Raw genomic sequence first — 18322 nt, forward strand, 5'->3', positions numbered from 1 at the left:
CTTGACAGGAGAAAGGCTTCCTCCACCTCAGAGTCAGCTGTCTGCTGAATATTGCACACAGTTAGGGCAAGGTCATGCTCATTTAGGGGAAGGGCTGTGGTTTGTCTTTATACCACTAGCACCTGCACAGCCCTTGGCGAAGTGAGAGGAGACCAACAGAAGAATGATAACAATGAACACTGCCTAAGCTAAGCATTTCCTCCAGTGTACAGAAAGAAACGGAGGCACGAGATGTACCACAGTGCCAGAGACCACACTGCTAGAGACAGAGCACAGACTGGCCCCCAAACAGTGTGATTCTGGGGGGTCCCTCTCTGAACCAGGATACTGTCCCAGGAGGAGAGGGAAAGGGAGAACAGTGAGGGGGAATTGGACACATTTTCAGGAATCATGATCTTTACCTGACACACAACTCACTGGGAACATATTGAAGACCCTGGCACGGGTGGGCAGAAGTGTATACAAAGGAGACAGTGGACAGAGTTAAGCCTTGCTCACTAACGCCCAGCAAGGAAGGTGGACAAGAGGACCCCGGAAGTCAGGAGGACAAGCCGTAAAATACAAGGGTCTTTTCTGGGCCACATAACCTTACAGGGTCAGCAGGGCCCGGGGGCACCTGCTGTGTCAGGTACCAGCTATGTGCCTCACATTCTAGATCCCTGTTTTGTCATCGAAAGTAGAATATTAAGTTTGGGCCTGAAACAGGGGTCACGATCTGGCATGCGAGGGCTGAAGGTTTCTCGGTTGGCTACGTTTGTTATCTGGAGATTTCATATAAAAACCTGCATTTCCTGCTTCTCGTGGAGACTGAAACCCAAGCAACACCGGCCTGTGATTCTGTGTCAACCAGTCAAATGGAAGGTGTCTGGCCCCGAGAGACCAAAAACGCCCCCACCACTCCCTATTCTTGCCTTGACAATGAAGCCAGGTGTCACCTGCCATCTTAGATTGGCTTCCTTTCACACACCTGCATCACCTGCCTGGCCTCTGCAGACACCCGCATTTGCAACTTCTGCTCCAGGAGCACGATAAATGTTAACTGGAGGGGATCCTGGTAATCGCCACAACTAGTGATTACCGGGATCCTTGGGAAGTCTGTCCCTCTTGAGGAATTTGTTTTGCTAGTTGTAAATGGGTTATCACCTCTCTGGTAAGGTAGGTTTCTGTGAAAACTAAAGGAGAGGATAAGAACTTGCTTATAAACACTGAACTAGTGTGTCCCTCTCATGGACCTCCCGAACCTTCCTTGAATTGTTTGTTTATAATAAATGGGGAAAAAACCGAAACCAAAACAAAACAAAAAAAAACAGGAAATAACCTACGTCCACTAGGAGAGTGATTGAGAAACCATGAAATGCTATATAGCCTCTCAAAACGAGTTGTGAATACCGGTACATGGACCCAGTGGAGGGGCACTCACGACACAGCAACCGAAACAATGCAAGCTGCAGAACATTCTGTACGTGATGGCATGATCTCATTTTTTTTTTTTAACAAAAATTACATGTGTACATATTTTTGTATACAGGGGAAATTTCTGGAAGCATACCCACCCCATCTGAGGACGTTATCGATGGCCTGTGGGATGAGAAAACGCGCACTTGTCACTTTTATGTACTTAGGGTTGTTAGCAACTTCAACAAGCGCTCGCCAGGGCAGCATGGTGGCAAGTGTTTGGGACAATCTCTTAACTTGCTAACTCTACTGGGTGGGCGTTTTCATTTCCATTTGACAGATGAGGAATCTGAGGCTGAGAGAACCAAGTCACTTGCCCAAGGTCACACAGTTGGTATTACAGTCAAATTAAGAGACTCCTAAACACAAGCTTTTCTAAGGCCTCCTCTATAACAATGTGAATGTTTTGCATTAAAAAAAATACCCTCAAACCCTAAAATGACGTTTTAAAATTGCTGTTGTGTCACATAAGCCTCAGGCTCTGGGCACATTTTAGGGGTGACTGGGTCAGTGGCACTCTCAGGGCTGGAGGGTCACGGGTAGGTTCCCCCCTTCCTCAGGGGCCTTCCTTTTCAAAGGGGTGCTCTGCAGCTAAGCATCCTGCAAACAGGAGCTGGCACCAACTTCCTTGAGCCCCTGGTGAACTGCTTCAGTTGTATTAGCAGGATTCCTGTAAAGTGGCTCCAAGAAACTTGGCTGTCATTCGTTTCACAGCCACTGAAGGTTTATGAAGAATCTGGGTACTGGCTGGTAGCTAACCACCTATAAACCAGGTATGAAAATAAATTATTCTCTTTCTTCTGGAATGAATGGAAATTTCTAAATAAAACTCTAAGGTAGTATGTGGTGGGGGAGCGGGGAGAAAACTCTTGGATAAAAGCAGTTGTCATCTTTGGTACTTGTTCATTTAGTCACTCACTGTTTCCTGAATACTTATTATCCGCCAGCCTGGGGGACCAGTAAGGAATAAGACATGGTCTTATGACATACCATCTTAGAAGCAGATTTTCAACCAGAGCACCCAGGGTCCACCACAGACACTCCCAAGAGTATGCTCTATAGGACTTTTGGTCAGGCTGACCTGGGTTCAACTCCACCTCTCCTACCTATAGTCATGTGACAGAGGAACTGCAGCTTCTCTGTGCCTCAGTCTCTCCACCTTCCTATGCTGTCAGTTGCTGGTGGAATAGCGTAGTGGCTGTGATTCATAAATGGTAGTTATTTTGTATTCCTAAAAGCAGTTAACTGTCTAGAACAGTCCTGACCATTGTATCTGTGATGATGAGAATGTCCTGTCCAATACAGTAGCCACTAGTCACATGTGGCTTCACTGTGAAATTGAGTAATGAAATTTCATTCAATAGCTACAGTGGCTAGTGAGTAATCATACCGGACAATGCAGGCAGGTCTAGGAGACTGCCAGACCCAGGGTGAGGGAGACGATGCAGCAGGTCCACAGGGGCTGGAAGAAGTGGAAGGGACAGGGTGGCTGCAGAAACATGGCTGGATTGCGAGAAGACAAGCTCAGGAGGGCTAGGAATGGCAGGAGCAGGTGGTGCAAGGTTAGTGCTGAGTTGTTTTCAAGGAGCGGGAGGAAAGGAAAGCATGCCTCAGGAGGTAGGTTAAGAAAGCCAGACACACAGCGGCACATACTGTATGACTACATTTACATGACATGTCCAGAATAAGCAAATCTGTAATAGAGCAGAAAGATTAGTGGCTGCCAGGGCTGGGATGGTGGTGAAGGGGGAAGTGAGGACTGCCAATGAGAACAGGATTTCTTTGGGTGGGGTGGGGTGGGGGGGAAGATGAAAATGTTCTAAAATTAGACTGTGGTGATGGTTGCACAAAGCTAAAAACCAATGACTTGCATGCTTTAAATGGGTGAATTTATAGTGTGAATTATCTCCCTCGAGTGGTTTAAAAACACCAAAACCTCAGGCCTCAGGTCAGTGGGACCCCCACAGAGGGGTGGGGATAGAGGCAGGGTCCAAGTCTTGACTGAAGAGTGTCAGGATGGGCCTCTCCAGTTGAAATGTGTTCAATTTCCCATCCCAAGACTTTGACTTTGATTTAAAAAACAAGGGCCCTCCCTATAGCTGGAGCCTTTACCAGTAAAGAGAAAGTCAACGTATGCAAGAGGAATTAAACACCAACTGGTGGGGGCTGGAAAGGACTTCTGAGAGAAGAAAATGCTTAAAAAAAAAAAAGAAGAAAATGCAAGAAGCCTTCCCTTCGGGCAGGGCTACATTATCAGACATTACTTTGACATTCTCAAGGTGAAGGGACAAACCTGGTCCTCATTTCCTTCCCAACGGCTGTTCTTCACCAGGGACTGAGACGCTTGGGCGGGCACAGCATGTACACAACCGGGAGCGTTGAGGAAGCTGTGTGCTGACCGAGAAAGGCAGTGCCGAGGCCGTCTCTGCAGCGTGCCAGGAGTGGGCAGAAATTAGGTAGAGGAATCTACTCAAGTAAAAGGTGACTGAACGTGTTTTTCAAAGGAATAGTTTAATTAAGACACAGCCAATATGATTATAAAGATACACGAGTCTAAGTTTTAAAAGCTTGAAAACAGTACTTTTGGCATATTCCCTTGTGTAAAATTTAAAGAAACAACAGCCTTTAAGTTTGATGTTAAATTGGAAGATGTTCAAGTTGTACTTAACATTTATTTTTACATCGAGTTGTCTCAGGAACACAGGAGTTCTAAGGCAAAGACTTAGAGAAGATCTAGATCACCTTGATCTTGAGTCAGAAAAACCTGTGCTAACGTGGAGGTGTAATGAACACAGAGTATAGTCAATAACACTGTAATAACTTTTGTATGGTGTAAAAAGGTAACCATACTCACCGCGATCACTTCGTAATGTATCTAAGCATCAAATCACTGTTGTACACCTGAAACTAACATACTGGCACTCAATTATACTTCAATTAAAAGAGAAAATCAAGACAGGAGAGAACTTCAGGTTCAATCACCCCCTAATTATAAACAAGTCTGGGAAGGGAGTCCACAGAAAAAGCCCGACTCTCCATCCTCACCCGAACTCCCTAAGTGTGAAATGCAGACCTGCAATGGCGTGTAATGGACACACACGCGCGCACACACACACACAGAGAATGGTTATGTAGCTTGATGCGTATTTTAAAACATATAATTAGGATGCTGAAATTGGGATTTCACACATACTAAGAGAACAAGGCGAAGTTGAAAAGGTGTATTTCAAATTGCTTTAAAACATTAGGTGACGGTTGTACAACATGGTGAATGTACTGAATATCACTGAAAAATGGTTAAAGTGGAAATTTTTATGGTGTGTGTGTTAAAAGAATGAAAAAAATTAAACAGGTCAATAGTTCTGGTGGTAGCAGGTCTCGGGAAGACTCACGTGGCAGGCGTGCTGTCTGGGAAGCTGTCCTCACAGGACGTGCCCCACAGGAGCACGCTATTGGGAAGCACTGAGTCACCAATGAACCCCCCTAGACACCAAGACAGCTGCTCTGAGGAGGGCAAAGCCATAATGACTCACCACCCGAGGGAGCCACGCTTGTAGGGTCCCCCATGTTCCTTTCACTAGAGCATAGGGGACATTGTGCAACCATGTGCGGTGAGACCGCACAGGTTAACTAAAGCACATTTATTTGCTTTTATTGAGGTACTTCTCCTCAGCCGTGGTTGAGAGGGCTCGGGAGTCAGGCAGATTTGGTTTGGTTATCGGTGCGTGCCACTTTCTAGTAGGCAACCCAATTTCTTTTAACCTTGGTTTGCTCATCTGCAAATGGGGATGGGAACAAGGACGCTATAAAGACTGGAATATGTAATGTATATCAAGCGTTTCTCACAGCACCTGGACTGTGCTCAACAAACATTAGCTCAGATAATTTCTTCATGTTAATACAAAGTTTTGGTTTTTAGTTGAATACTTTGAATGAATACAAATGAGGCGGCAACATCCCCAAGTTTATCTGTGTTCGGAACCCTTACCTGATGGAACATTTGATGGCCAGTCCTCAGGGCAACCGCCACTAGGAAATGCTCCTCCAGACACAGCCCACAGAGGGGACTCTGAGAAGGCTGACTGGCTGCCCACAGGCCTTGTGCTGGCTGCGTGCCTCCAGACAGGCACCAGCTTTCCAAGGGCTGGCCTCCTGGAGGAGCGACGGTGGCAGTGGCAGCAAAGGAGCAGGTAAGGAGCACACAAGCTTATACATTTGGCCAGAGGGCCTGAGACTCCCTGCCCAGTGGCTGAGCCTGGCATTCACAGAGGATCGAGGCCACGCAGGTATAGGGCCCCACTTGAAGAGTGATCTAGAATTACTGGAGAGTAAACCCAAGGAACCTCTGAAACGGCCTTCTGTGACACTGTTCTGAGGTGAGAATAAGGGGGAAAGGAGCTGGACCACTTTGGGCTAGAACACTAAAGGCCTGGAGAGGAAGCGTCCCAGGTCCTGTGCTGGTCGGCCGCCTCCCTGGGCACAGGACTCCGCAGCCCATGGAAAGGACTTGCACTCACAGGTTTGGGCCAATTCGCAGAGCAGCAGCCACTGCTGAGAATGGAAGCACAAAAATAAGGCGGCCAAAAAAGTTTTAAGGTGCTGCCATATCAGCAGGAATATGCTGCAAAAGGATAGAGGATGCTGGAGAAGGCAGTTTTCTGGGAGAAATTTTCCTCTTTTGGGAGCCTTTGGTGGGTTCAGCTGCATGCGAACAGGTACATCGAGATGCCACCATACCAGGGCACCCACCCTTCTCCAGGATGCCACCAATCCCACCAGTCTCAGGGACCCGCCGCTCACTAACAATCAATAACTCTGAAGACAACATTAATTCTTCTCAAACAGTTTAATAGCAAATAAACAAAGGAAGGTACCACACTTGGCAGATACAAAATGACTTTTTGTCCGTGTGTCTGTGCAATTAAAACAGATTTAGGTTCCCCATCGGGACAAAAAGAAAAACACACAAAAAAAGGAAGGAGATTCCTTTTAAACACATACTCCCTTGCTCCAAACTTTTAACATTTTTTTTTTCTTTTTTAATCCACTACACAAACTCTGTGATCAGGTCAGAAAAGCGACAACGGCTCTTCTTGCCTTTTTTTTTTAAACCATTAAAGTAAAATCCATAATTTTCTACATAGTACAACACAAGTTCACACAAAAAAGACATTTTCTTTTGCAAATCAAAACAGGAAAGAAAGGAAAAGCTCAAACAAAGTAAAGGAAAAGCATTTCTACGGCTGAATCACGACTTTGAGTTGATTGAATCCCGTTGTTGCTGCAGAACAGACTGTGCGTTTGGTCATAGTGGCAATTTTTTTTCTCTTCACATTGTGAAATCACTTTACATTGTTTTCTAGTAGAAAAGGCAAAAAACTGTACAAAACCCCTAGTGTTAAATACAACGTTTGTACCAATAAAAAACTCACACAGGTTTGTCTCCAAAATGTAAAGTTTCTTTTTTTTTTTTCTTTTTAAATTATTCACAAAAAGCAGCTGGAAATCAGAAAGGCAGCTGCCGCTCCAGGGTCTCAAATCCATTAAAACCACCACAGAACAATTAAAACAATCAGAGAGAGAAATGGAAAAGGAAACAACGTCCAACGTTTGGCATTTGGTTTTATCCACAGGTTTTCCCAGAGCTCCTCTTGGAATTGAAAGCAAAATATATTGGCAAACACGGATTCTGAATACACAGGAAGGGGAGCCTCAGCGCCTTCTGCCAACAGAGGCGGCTCTGTGCAGTCAGACTGTGGGGTGCCCGGCAGTCTTGCTCAGGCCGGGGTTCCTGGCCTCTTTCCATCCAATCGCCCCTTCCAGGAAATTAAGCAGCCTACCATACTGGGCCTCCAACTGGCCACCCTTTCCTTCTCGTAAGAGAGGCCTCGAGCGTAACACTAGGCAACCCGCTGGGTCCCAGAGCAGAAATCCTGCTGGGATCCCTTCCTTCATCAGCCAGAATGGACGATGCTAACAGTGCTTCTACCTTCCCCGCCCCCTCCCACATCCCTCAGCTACCCCTCTCTGCCCTTCCCTGGACAGTCCTACTTCCCAGCTCTCCCACCCACCACGGCTTAGGTCTGAGTGGGCTCTGTCACCAACTCCTCCCTCTGCAACCTCTTACCTCCAAGGCTCCATCCTGTGACCTCTCACTCCTCTGGCCTCGCCCTCTACCATTCACATTCTTACTCAAGTTCCCAACACCCTGAGGCTGGATGGTACCACAAGAGAGGAGGGCAAGTTCCCCTCAGGGAACCAAGGAACTGGCTTGCCTGGCACCCAGGGACAGTAGCTATTTGGCTCTTCACCTGATTTAAAAAAACAAACCCCCGCCCCTACCCCACCCCACTAGCTAAGCAAGAGCAGAGCTGCGGTGAAGAGCCAGTGTGGGGTGGCTGGTGGCCAGGGCTGTAAACAGTGTGAAGACTGTAGTATTGTGCTTGTCACCTAGGAAAAGCGCTGGCAGGTGTACTGCCGCTTAGTGCACAGATGGCCTCCTCGGAGTGGTTTGGAGCTCCCTCCTCCTCCCCAGCTGAGGGATGCTCTCTACCCCTAACGCGCTAAGCCTCTTGACCACCCGCAGCCACCTTCTGGATTCTATCTCTGCTCCTCATGCCTCCCTGGGCACACTCCCAACCCGTTTCTGAGCAGAGGAGCCAGCCTCCTGGACGCCCCGCTGAGGCCTGGAGGCCACATGAGGTGACAGTCTAAGTGCACAGGCAAACGCTCTTAGGGCAATAGAGGAGAAAGTTGCCACTCCAAAATTAAACAATACAATCTTGAAAAAAATCAACCCCACAACAATTTAAAACAGCTCCTTTGAAACCCTTTTAAATCAGTCAGTTTTTGCACAAACTATAGAAAACAGAGAGGTGAAGGTGATATATACGAAGGTGTGAAGAAACAGCAGGAAACATGCAAAACTTGCTTTTTCCGGGCATAATCTTAGTAAGAAAGGAAAAAATTCAAAACAAAAACACAAAAACAATACAAAAACAAAAACAAAAAAATCAAAGCATCACATTTTGCTGTGGAGACTGTAGGAACAAGCATGGCGGTGAGGACAGCAGGCCCAGGGGAAGGGGCCAGGGGGGTCTGAAGGCTCCCAGCAGGGTCGCTGCAGTGAGAAGCCACAAAAGAAAAAAGAAAAAGGGCCGGCTGGGGCTCAAATTGCAGCCTGCTGTCAAAAAAGGAAAGGGGTTCAGGTGTTTTCTGCAGTTGAGAACTCAGAAAAACAAAAATAAGAATACATGCGGTCTCCTCAAGCCCCACAAACTATTTCAGCAAAATGTGCTCAGGAGCCTCAAAGGTTTTAGTGACATCTTTTATTTCATTGTTTACTTCAAAGTTGTCTTTAAAACTAAGCACACAGAAACAAAGCCTAGAAACGGACTGGCTGTGTGTTCACAGAAATACAAACACCACACGGTATGTGCTAGTAGGGCTGCTCTGAAGACAATTACAAAGAATTGGAATCACAAAATCAAGTGGTTATCTTATGAAGTTCTAGAAAAATAGATTTTTTTATATTCAAATGCAAGTTTAAATATTTCCCCTTCAGCAGTCGTTCTAGCAAAACCAATTTGGCAGCACAAAAAAAAAAAAAAAAAAAAAAAAAAAAAAAAAAAAAAAAAAAAAAGAAAAAAGAAAAGAAAAAAAATAAGGAAAGAAAAAAGAAAAAACAAAGAAAGAAACAAACATAATAAAAATACACGTCAGCATCAAAGGTCAACACAAGGTCAAAGGTGAGAGTTCAAGCATCAGAGAAGCTGAAGAGACAGGGATTTGGACGATGTACTTGACGCCACATCGACATGCTTTAGGCACAACGATGAACAAACGGCAGGAATCTAGAAAAAAAAACAAACCAGAAAGAGGGAGACCCACTGAGTTACACAGAGCAATACATCCAAACGAAGAGAGAGAGAACAGGAACACTCACTGTGTACAGCCCTGAAATGAGGAGGCGGGCGGGGGAGGGGCTGGGCAATGACAGTGAACTTTTGCACATGCTAACGATGGACACAGGGAAAAGTCAAAAAAGGACATGGAGGACACCAAGAAAACATCCGACTGCCAGAGACAGAAGGGAACCTAAGGCTTGGATTTCCCCCGAAGTGTCCGAACTCGTCTGAGAAGGTCTCTGGTGGAGCAGAGCCTCGGCCTCTCGCCCAACTCCCCGGTAAACACCCAGGGAGAAAGCAGAAGATGCTGGCAGGGACACGAGAATTCTTTAGGGGGGCGGGCCAGGATTTCTCCTCAATCCTATAGAAATGGCCCTTTCTTCCCAGAAATCCAAGCTCTTAGCTTCCATGCAGGCCCTGGCCACTCATGTGGGACCCAGGAGACAGTGTCTGGCTGCATTCAAGGCAAATCAATTTCATGATGAAACCCAAGTCAGAAACAAAACTATAGCAGAAAACACATTTGTGTAAGTGAACCCCACACAACAGTAAAGGATTGCTTAAGACTTGACTGTGAGTCTCCACTCCCCGAGCTGAACCCTTTCGCACCATGAGACTGGTAGGGGCGCAGCTTCTTCACAAAACCATCTTTGGCCTGGGGAGAGAACTGTGCTCAAGGGCAGTGCTGCCGTGCTCACTCACTGGGTAGGGGAGAAGACGACAGACAGCAGTGCCCGGTCTCACCAGCTGGCTGCTGTGGCTGCCCGGGGCCCTGCTGGGGCACATACTCCTTTTAGAAAAGAGAACCCACACACAGGTACGAAACCTCAGGGTCTAGTATCGAAGGCGGGTTGGTTGCACCTCTGCCTTCCATGTCATTTGGAAAGGGGGTTCTTAAGGTCCCAGAGCACAGGACAAATCCATGGACAATAATGATGAAAGGGGGGAGGAGGGAGAGAAAGGGGAGAAAGTGGGAATGGAGTTCTGGGCTTTGAAAAACCCCACAACGGCCAAGGAGGAAGACGGAACAGAAGGTTAGCGATCACAGCACCGCAGCGCCCCGGAGAGCACAGCTCTCTCCTCCGCCAATTCACAGCGTTAACTCCTTCCCCCTCTGGCAGATTAGCTGGGCTGCAAACAGGCCACAGAAAGTCAGTAGTTTCAATCATACACAGCACCCTGTGTGTATAACAATCACATTCTGGATTCTACAAAATCCTGGCCTTTTCCAGAGATATAATTTAGGTAATAAATATTCTCCACCCCGGAGCTGTATAAAACTTCTATAAAAATAGAAACGACATTCTTGGTTCCAGCTGGTTGGGATTCAGAACAGCGCCTCCCCAACCTAGCATTTTTTTCTTTTTTTGTTTTCTTTTTTCTTTATTTTTATTTTTATTTTTTTGCATTTATTTAAAAAATCCCATCATGACCCTGGAAGCCTTTGGAACAGTTTTATCCTTGAAACACAGGACACATTTCACCCAGTGCGCAGAATTCAAGTTTACGTGGTTCAGCTTAAGAAGTATGTTTCATGTTTCTTAGAGGACAACAGACCCAAGTTATCACTACGAGAAGGGAACAGCTGTCCCAGCTTCAATGGGATAATCCACCACCACCAACTACCTGTATAACAGCAAGATGGGTCAATCTTTGTCTGTGACCCAAATGGATAGCATGACGAGAGAGCCCCCATCCGACTTACTAGCAAACCAACCCCCGTCATCTCATCTCTTCTGCTAGGGGTCAGGACTGATGTTTGTGAAATTTAAAATCCCAGGGACCTAGTCCTGGCCTTGGCTTAGAGTCATACCTAACAGGGCTACCTGTGCCCAGGTGCACATTCCCAACAGCATGTCCTTCCTGGCTCTCCACCCCGCTACAGCATTTCTTGGAGCAGAGGCAGAGCCCAGAGGCTGGGTGGGTCACAGGCAAAAACTGGAGTGAGACCTGTGGGAAGCAGCAGGGAGCTAACTGTAAGCGCGAGGACAAATATGAACACGGTAATACTGAGGTAAATGAACACTAAATCCATACGGAAGCTGTAAACATCCTGTGTCTCTTCTGTCCCCAAGAGCAGAAGATGGGGCTAGAGTGGTATAGAAGAGGGGCCTGCCTTGGTGAGAATACTATGTCTGGGACACCTCGACCAAGGAGGCTAGCATGGATTTCTTAAATCCTTTCAAGTGCTGGCCACTGGCAAATGAAGCACTCTGGCCTGAAGGGACCTTCTGATGTAGGTACACCAAGAAGCAGGCTCCTCCTCCCCCAACTCGATGGCTTTTGATCACTCTGCCCCGGAGAGGTGCCCCTTCAGCTAGGTACTATAAGCCCTTCTTGGTTCTGCTCTCATGAGAAAACTGTGGCTTGGGATGGAAGTGGCGTTCCTTGCTATGGTCAACTACAAGGAAGAAAAACCAGAGTGTTTCCCTAGAAGCCTCTTTAGAAGGACGTCTTAGACATGGGCCATGGTCTAATGATTTGGTGTTAAAATAAACTGAAGATGACTTCTTTGATTGGCTGCTTCTTCCTAACAGCCACCGGCCAGGCAGGGCCAACCCAATACTAATGGTTGGCCGACAAAGTTGATAAGAGTGATGTCTCCCTGCTTTCTGCATATGTCAGGCTAATTTATCAAGTGTTTTATTTCTAGAGAATTGTTGGCCCCTTCTCAGGAAAGAGGGGCAGAAATCCTAGACAAGAATCTGAAAAATTGGTGGCAAAAACTCAGAAGGCAGCTATGAAAGAGTTTCAGCCTGCAGCTCCCAGGGCTGTTGGGTGTCGAGTCCCTCACTCTCCCCACCTGCCAACCCCACCTGCTCTACCCTCTACCGCTCTTGATGTTACTTCTCGTTTCCTCCACCACTCTCGCACTCAGGGAGATTCTGGGGGTCAGTTTTTGGTTTCACTCAGTCCTCTCTCTTGGGATAGTCTGGGGCAAGTTCTGATCTTTTTTAATGTTTCTCCATTCCCCCTCCTCCCCCAGGGCGATTTGATGTTGGTCCTTCTCAACACACACTGGTTACAAACACAGCAAACTTTAAATAAAGAAAAAAAACTCAGGATATGGCACCTAAACTCCAAAGTAAAACACTGGAAACCAAAGCACAAACTTGTCCTCTGTACGAAGCGAAACTCCCACAGAAGGCAGTAGCTGAGTCTTCAGGGCAAGCTGTGCCTGCGAGAGTGGCAGGGATCAGGGTCCAGGGCTGTCAACACACAGCCTCAGGGCTTCGAATCATTAAGGGTGCTCCTCCCCAACTTACCAGAAGACCCTCTCACTCCAGTCTCAGAGGGGAGCACGCTCAGTAGGGCTTGCTGTCATTCTTCGAACGTTTGAGCTGCACTTTAAGTCGTTTCATGCCAATCTGAAAGCCGTTCATGGACTGGATGGCAGCTTGAGCCGAAACAGGATTGTCGTAACTTACAAAACCTGTGTGTCCAAGCAGAAACCTAGGTGAGGGACATAACGAGGCAAGGAGATTCTCAGTCCTCCTTATGCAAGAGATACCTTACGAGCTTAGTCTCAAATCCCAATTTTCCTCAGGATGGACAAGAATTCTGGAAGTTACATCACATGAAATAAATTAGGTTACTAACGGTACCACCTGATATTGACTTGGTACTTTTAAGTGTTTTGGCCAAGCCATTTTCTACACATTACTTTAACCCCTGGAGTGACAGTGTGAGCAGAAATCATGCTCACTACAGAAATGAAAAGAAAAAAAACTGAGGCTCAAAAAGAAGTCATGTACTCTGCTCAAGACTGAGTTAAACAATAACCCAAACTCCATCCCCACTTCCTGCTATCAGCCCCTTTTCTTTCTTTCTCACTGGTAATACTCACCACCCCTGCCCCCCACATACTGGAAGAGAAGCCAACATACCAAAACACTTGCTCAGGTTTGTCTGCTTGTCTATAAAAACCTTGGCAGACACGACATTCCCAAAGGGCATAAACATCTGCAGCAGGTCCTGATCTCCAAACTCCTGGGGCAGGTGGTAGATGAACAGGTTGGCTCCCTCTGGACCTTTAAGACATCCATCGATTGAAAGAGATGTCAGAGTCAAGCATGTTCATACCCCTGCACCAACTGTCTATGTCCCCGTGTTAAAACTGTCGGCACCCCAATACAGAGAGGTTCACGTGGAGAACTAAACAGATTCTCTAAATACAAGGCACGGAACTGAAGGGTGATCACTGAAACAGACTCCTTCCTTCATGTTTAGCCATGCTCCATCTCACTGAGGGATGTCAGATTTGACCTTGTGGGAGGAAGGTATGCTGAAACAATGAAGTAGGCAGACCTGCATGTGGAGCAATAAAACCAGAGACGAGAGGCTTATAAAGGAACACAGAAAAGGAGGTAGAGTTTATAAACAAAACAGGTTTCAAAACTGTGCCTAGAAACTACAGAGACAACAAACAGATTGGCAGTTGAGGGAAGGAACATGAGGGAATTTCTGGGGGTGATAGAAATGCTCTACGTCTGTGATGGTGATCACGTGACTGTATGTGTCCGTCAAAGGTCAAAGAGCTACAGTCCAAAAAAGGTGAATTTTACCATGCGCAAATTGCGCCTCAGTAAAGAGAAACTACATTTAAACCGTTCCCCATTTGCTCCAAGAATACTTGCCAGTGGTGCTTGGGGCTGCAGCGTCTACCCCAAGATAACTCGCAGATTACAGTCCTAACCCTACCCCCAAAGGTTGCCGTGAAATATCACACTTTTATTATTTTCACATTGCTGTAGTATATCAGTAATCTTTGGAAACAAGTGACATCACTCCGTTTATAGCATTGTTTTTAGTAGTTTGATAACTGAAAATGTCAAATTCTAGAAAACATAGAATTCCTATGCGTGATGTGAAATGAACGCTGGCAGCAAGCTGCACTTTTTTTAAATGGTAAAAGGGTTTTAAAAAAAAGTGTGCCTATCATTAACACTGAACTAAAAAATAGAATATGCTTTCCTCTTCCAACCACTCAAGTCACCGATTTTCTGATAATCAAAAAGGAGTTTCATTAAAATCACAGTCCAGCCATTCTCCAGCCATCTTGGCCTCCCGGATATTGTCAAACACATTAAGGAATATTGCTGCCTCAGGGCCTTTGCTGTTCCTGGGCCCCATTACTCTTTTTCCTCTGCATCAATACTTCTTTCAGGTCTCTGATTAAAAGGCGACTTAGAGAGACCTTCTATATAAAATGCAACTCCTTTCCTCTTTCCTGTTCATCATTCTTCAGAGCACATTTGGAACACTTCATGCTTTTACTTACTGTCTCCACAGTTCCATCAGTTCCCCCACTACCACATCCTAGCGCACATAAGCATATGATTCAGGGCAGATAAGGATGCACTAGAGATCAGGACGTCTTGCTGCTATGGTAAGAGAGGATACTTGTCTTTCCTTCACTATGGCTTATACCTTGCCAGCTCCTGGTTAGAAAAACCCAGTCAAATATGAGCACAGAGGTGTCAGCTGGACTTTCTAGTCATATAAACCACCTTCAGGCCTCTTTCTGCCTAGAAACTCTCTCCTGAATTTAATATCATTTATATCAAAACAAATATTTCCTAAGGCATTGACCCGTGGGCCATAACTCTTTTTATCCCATCAGCCTTCAATTTGTCCTCAATTAGGAAAAGCACAGATCAGAAAATGAGGAAAATGCCAAATGATACAGCTAAAAGAGATACCTACATAGACGACATCCTGACAGATTTATAATACACAGAGAAGACTTCCTAATAAAAACAAATTGTCAAATTGGTGTTGGACACAGTCAGCTTGGTATGTTTCTTAGTCTAAGAATTGCAGCCCCATCCCAGGAGGGCATACAGAGATTCTGATCTGAGCCATATCCAGAAAACACTCAAATGTAGACCACACTTTACAGAATTTCCCAGTCTACTCCTGACACTGTCAAAGAAGTGGTGGTCTGACCACTCAATGCTTCTCTTGGCCTGTGCCCTGCCTTTAAGTTCTGGGGCAGATAGAGAGAGCGCTCCCATTCCCGACTCCAGCCTCCCTTTGCACTTACCTTCCTTCTGGCTCCCAGCAGCACCAATACTCTGCTGTGTCAACAGATTCTGGTTGTACAGAGTGGGGAGCGCCGCGGCAGCATACTGTTGGATCCCCGAGTACGCCTGTGTGAGGGCCTCCATGGTGCTCCCAGTGCCATTGGAAAGGCCACTGCTGCCCAGGCCACCATTTAAAGCAGCCATCCCTTGGTTGCGGGGGTGGAGGGGGGCAGGGCGTGGAGAGAATCCAATTAACAGACTAGAGAGACTCAACTGATGCCAAAGACAAACTCCAAAGTCTTCCCTTTTATCTCCCTCTTATCTTCACCATGAGGAGAAATACTCATCTGAGTGGTCAGATTTCACAACACTCACCAGGCCTTACTGCTAATGGGGACATTTAAAAAATGCCACACCCAGGTGTGTCTCTTCCCTATTACCTTCCTCCAACCTGTGCAAGAAGTGATACCACACATATACGACTTGCCCCATTTTCTCTTTGGCTTTTCTGCTACTTTCTTACACAGAGCTGGAATCTGGTAAAATAAGAGTCCTAGGATTGGAGACTAAAAGGGCGCATGTCTATGACAAGATGTAGGTAAACCGTATTGTAAAAACAGCGCCTAACATTACTGAGTACATTCTACATGCCAGACACTGTGCTGAGCAATGTGCTTAGAACTTTACCTATGTTCTCGTTTAACTTCCTAATAACTCTCAATGTATTCTACTCCCACTTGAAAGAAAATAACCTTAGATAGGTGGTCAAAAGTTACAGCTAGTTAAGGGACAGAGGTGGGATGAAACTCAAGCCTGAACTGAAATCCCATTATTATTTCTAAGTTCAGTGGGCCACCCAATCATTCTAATGATGTTCAGTGGGCCACCCAATCATTCTAATGATGCTCCTAGGGTTGTTTAACATGTGCTACCTGCAAAAAGAATGGCTTGATGACATCCAAGGGCTGCCTCTTACCTGCCAAAGAGCTGACATTGAGGCCTGCTGTTGCTCCAGCTAATGTCTGCAAGGCTCCAAGGGAGGCAATGGGGTTGACAGAGCTGCTGCTGCTGGAGCTCGGTGAAGACCCTGCTGTCAGAAATCCATGAGTTAAACGCAATCCAACACCTGCCTTCTCATGTCAACAGGAACCAAAGCCTAAGAGTGACACAACTTAAGTATTCTCTTTTTAAAGAGGTTTTCAGTTACTAATTTTGATAACTATCCTTGTTGGACATAGAGTCAAATGATGGTTACAAGAAATTAAAAAGTATGAGATTTCTCTTAAGTCTGAAGATGGCATTTGAAAATTTGTTCATAATCCCACTCCTTTGGAAATGGGTGTCAACGCCTCTCCAGAATGACATACCCCTTTCTTGGGATTCTGTCCAAGGCACACAGGACACACTGGCCCTGATTACATGCTTACCTGAACTGGTGAGTACGCTGAGGGGACTGCTGGATGTAGTGAGAGCATTGGTACCACTTGGTGTGTTCTGAGCAGCGCTAGCTGCAGCAGCTAGTGCAGCCAAATTCTGTAACTGCATTGCATTTAACCCTGCAACATCCAAAACAAGAAATCAGCCAGCAGATAAGGGTGCCTCATATCTGCTCCAGTAATGAAAGCACACACTGGCAGAAGGCTGGTTCCAAAGAGGAACTGTTCTAGATAAGCCTTATAAGCAATCCTACAGGGCTCCAAAAAGATTAAGATATCCCTCAGCTCAATAAGAAACTTGACATCATTTCCTCAAGAAGAGGTATCTAATCCAACAGCATGCCACCCCCAGCATTAAGAAAGGGATGGGCAATCAGGAAACCGGAAAAGAGGGTAGGTCTGTGGCCTACCTTGGGGCCAAGTGTCCAAGAGAATAACAATGCCAAAACTCATGGCACAGAACAGGGCTGTGTCTGAGCCCCTCACTCAGACTTTACAAGGGATGTGTTCTTTGAAATGGAGGTGAATAAGCAGAAAATGTAGCAGAGATCCAGAAGGCCAAGGGAGGAATGATAGGGGAGAATACAAGTGAGAACAATACAAGAAAGAAGAAAAACCACCACCTGAATTGGAGATTAGTCATCAGAAGGAGACAAAAAAAAATACACTGAGGGAAAGAGTTCCAAGTAGAACCTAGACAACAGTTAAAAGGAGAGCAAGAAATCTTAACTGTGCTGACACTGTGTTGCAAACCATTTACTAGATGATGGAAAGGCAGAGGCGCTGGGGGCGGGGGCAGGTAGTTAATGGGAATAAAAAACTACAACACAGATTTACAATCTACCACTTTCTAAGTCCCTGGGACAAACTGAACCACTATCAAAATTTTCAAACAGCAAAACGCTGTTCACCTAAGACCACCTCTTTCTCAAATGCATATGCCTAGCCTAATCCCACTGCCAAAGGGGCAGGCAGCTCTGGAGCTGCCCCACTCCCTAGCCCCACTAACTGTTCTGATGGCCCCTGCCTCAGGTTTGTCTGTGGAGCTCCAGACAAGTAAAGTCAAGTGTTTGTCAATTAAGTTCCGCATGCATGTTCAAAGCAACAAAAGGTAATTCACTCAAGAAATAACATGGATACGACACAGAGGTAAACTAACTGCCTGGGTTCTGGCAATTTCAGGGTAAACCATATGCATGGAACCCATCTTAGACTTTTCTTCAGAGTCACTGGAAAAGTCACTTTAGTACAGAAAGAAAGAGTTCTTGCGATTTTCTCCTGATTGCAAGAGCCTCAGATAGTCTGCAGGTGCATTGAGCTCTTTTCCATCTTTTGTACAACAGACAGAGACTTAAAGGGGTGGGAGCAGTAAACAACCTGGGAGCAATCTGGCATCAATGACTAATAGAGCCACCTTCCAGAGACAAGGCAGTTGAGTCCTGGGATGTTCATCTTATGTCAGCTTTACATGAGTGAAAAAAAATCTTTTTTTTCCTCC

General features: G+C 45.9%; 1 protein-coding gene across 10 annotated transcripts in view; it reads right to left on the bottom strand.

Moving 5' to 3' along the window:
• Positions 1-6282: 6282 nt before the first annotated feature.
• The window catches only part of CELF1 (CUGBP Elav-like family member 1), a 63796-nt gene continuing 51756 nt past the window's right edge, over positions 6283-18322 (bottom strand). For 5 of the 10 annotated variants that reach the window (XM_039869236.1, XM_039869226.1, XM_039869246.1 and 2 more), the window contains 5 exons: positions 16816-16944; positions 16365-16478; positions 15409-15594; positions 13250-13393; positions 6283-12795 (listed from right to left, as the gene is read on the bottom strand). In XM_039869236.1, coding sequence (XP_039725170.1) covers positions 12668-12795; positions 13250-13393; positions 15409-15594; positions 16365-16478; positions 16816-16944 — 701 coding nt within the window. In that variant the 3' untranslated portion in view covers positions 6283-12667. The remainder of the gene's footprint in view (positions 12796-13249; positions 13394-15408; positions 15595-16364; positions 16479-16815; positions 16945-18322) is intronic. The other 5 variants (XM_039869208.1, XM_039869180.1, XM_039869189.1 and 2 more) reach the window with 4 other exon arrangements.

The sequence above is a fragment of the Pteropus medius genome, unplaced genomic scaffold (assembly GCF_902729225.1).
Source record: "Pteropus medius unplaced genomic scaffold, Ma_sr-lr_union100, whole genome shotgun sequence".
Classification (NCBI taxonomy): domain Eukaryota; kingdom Metazoa; phylum Chordata; class Mammalia; order Chiroptera; family Pteropodidae; genus Pteropus; species Pteropus medius.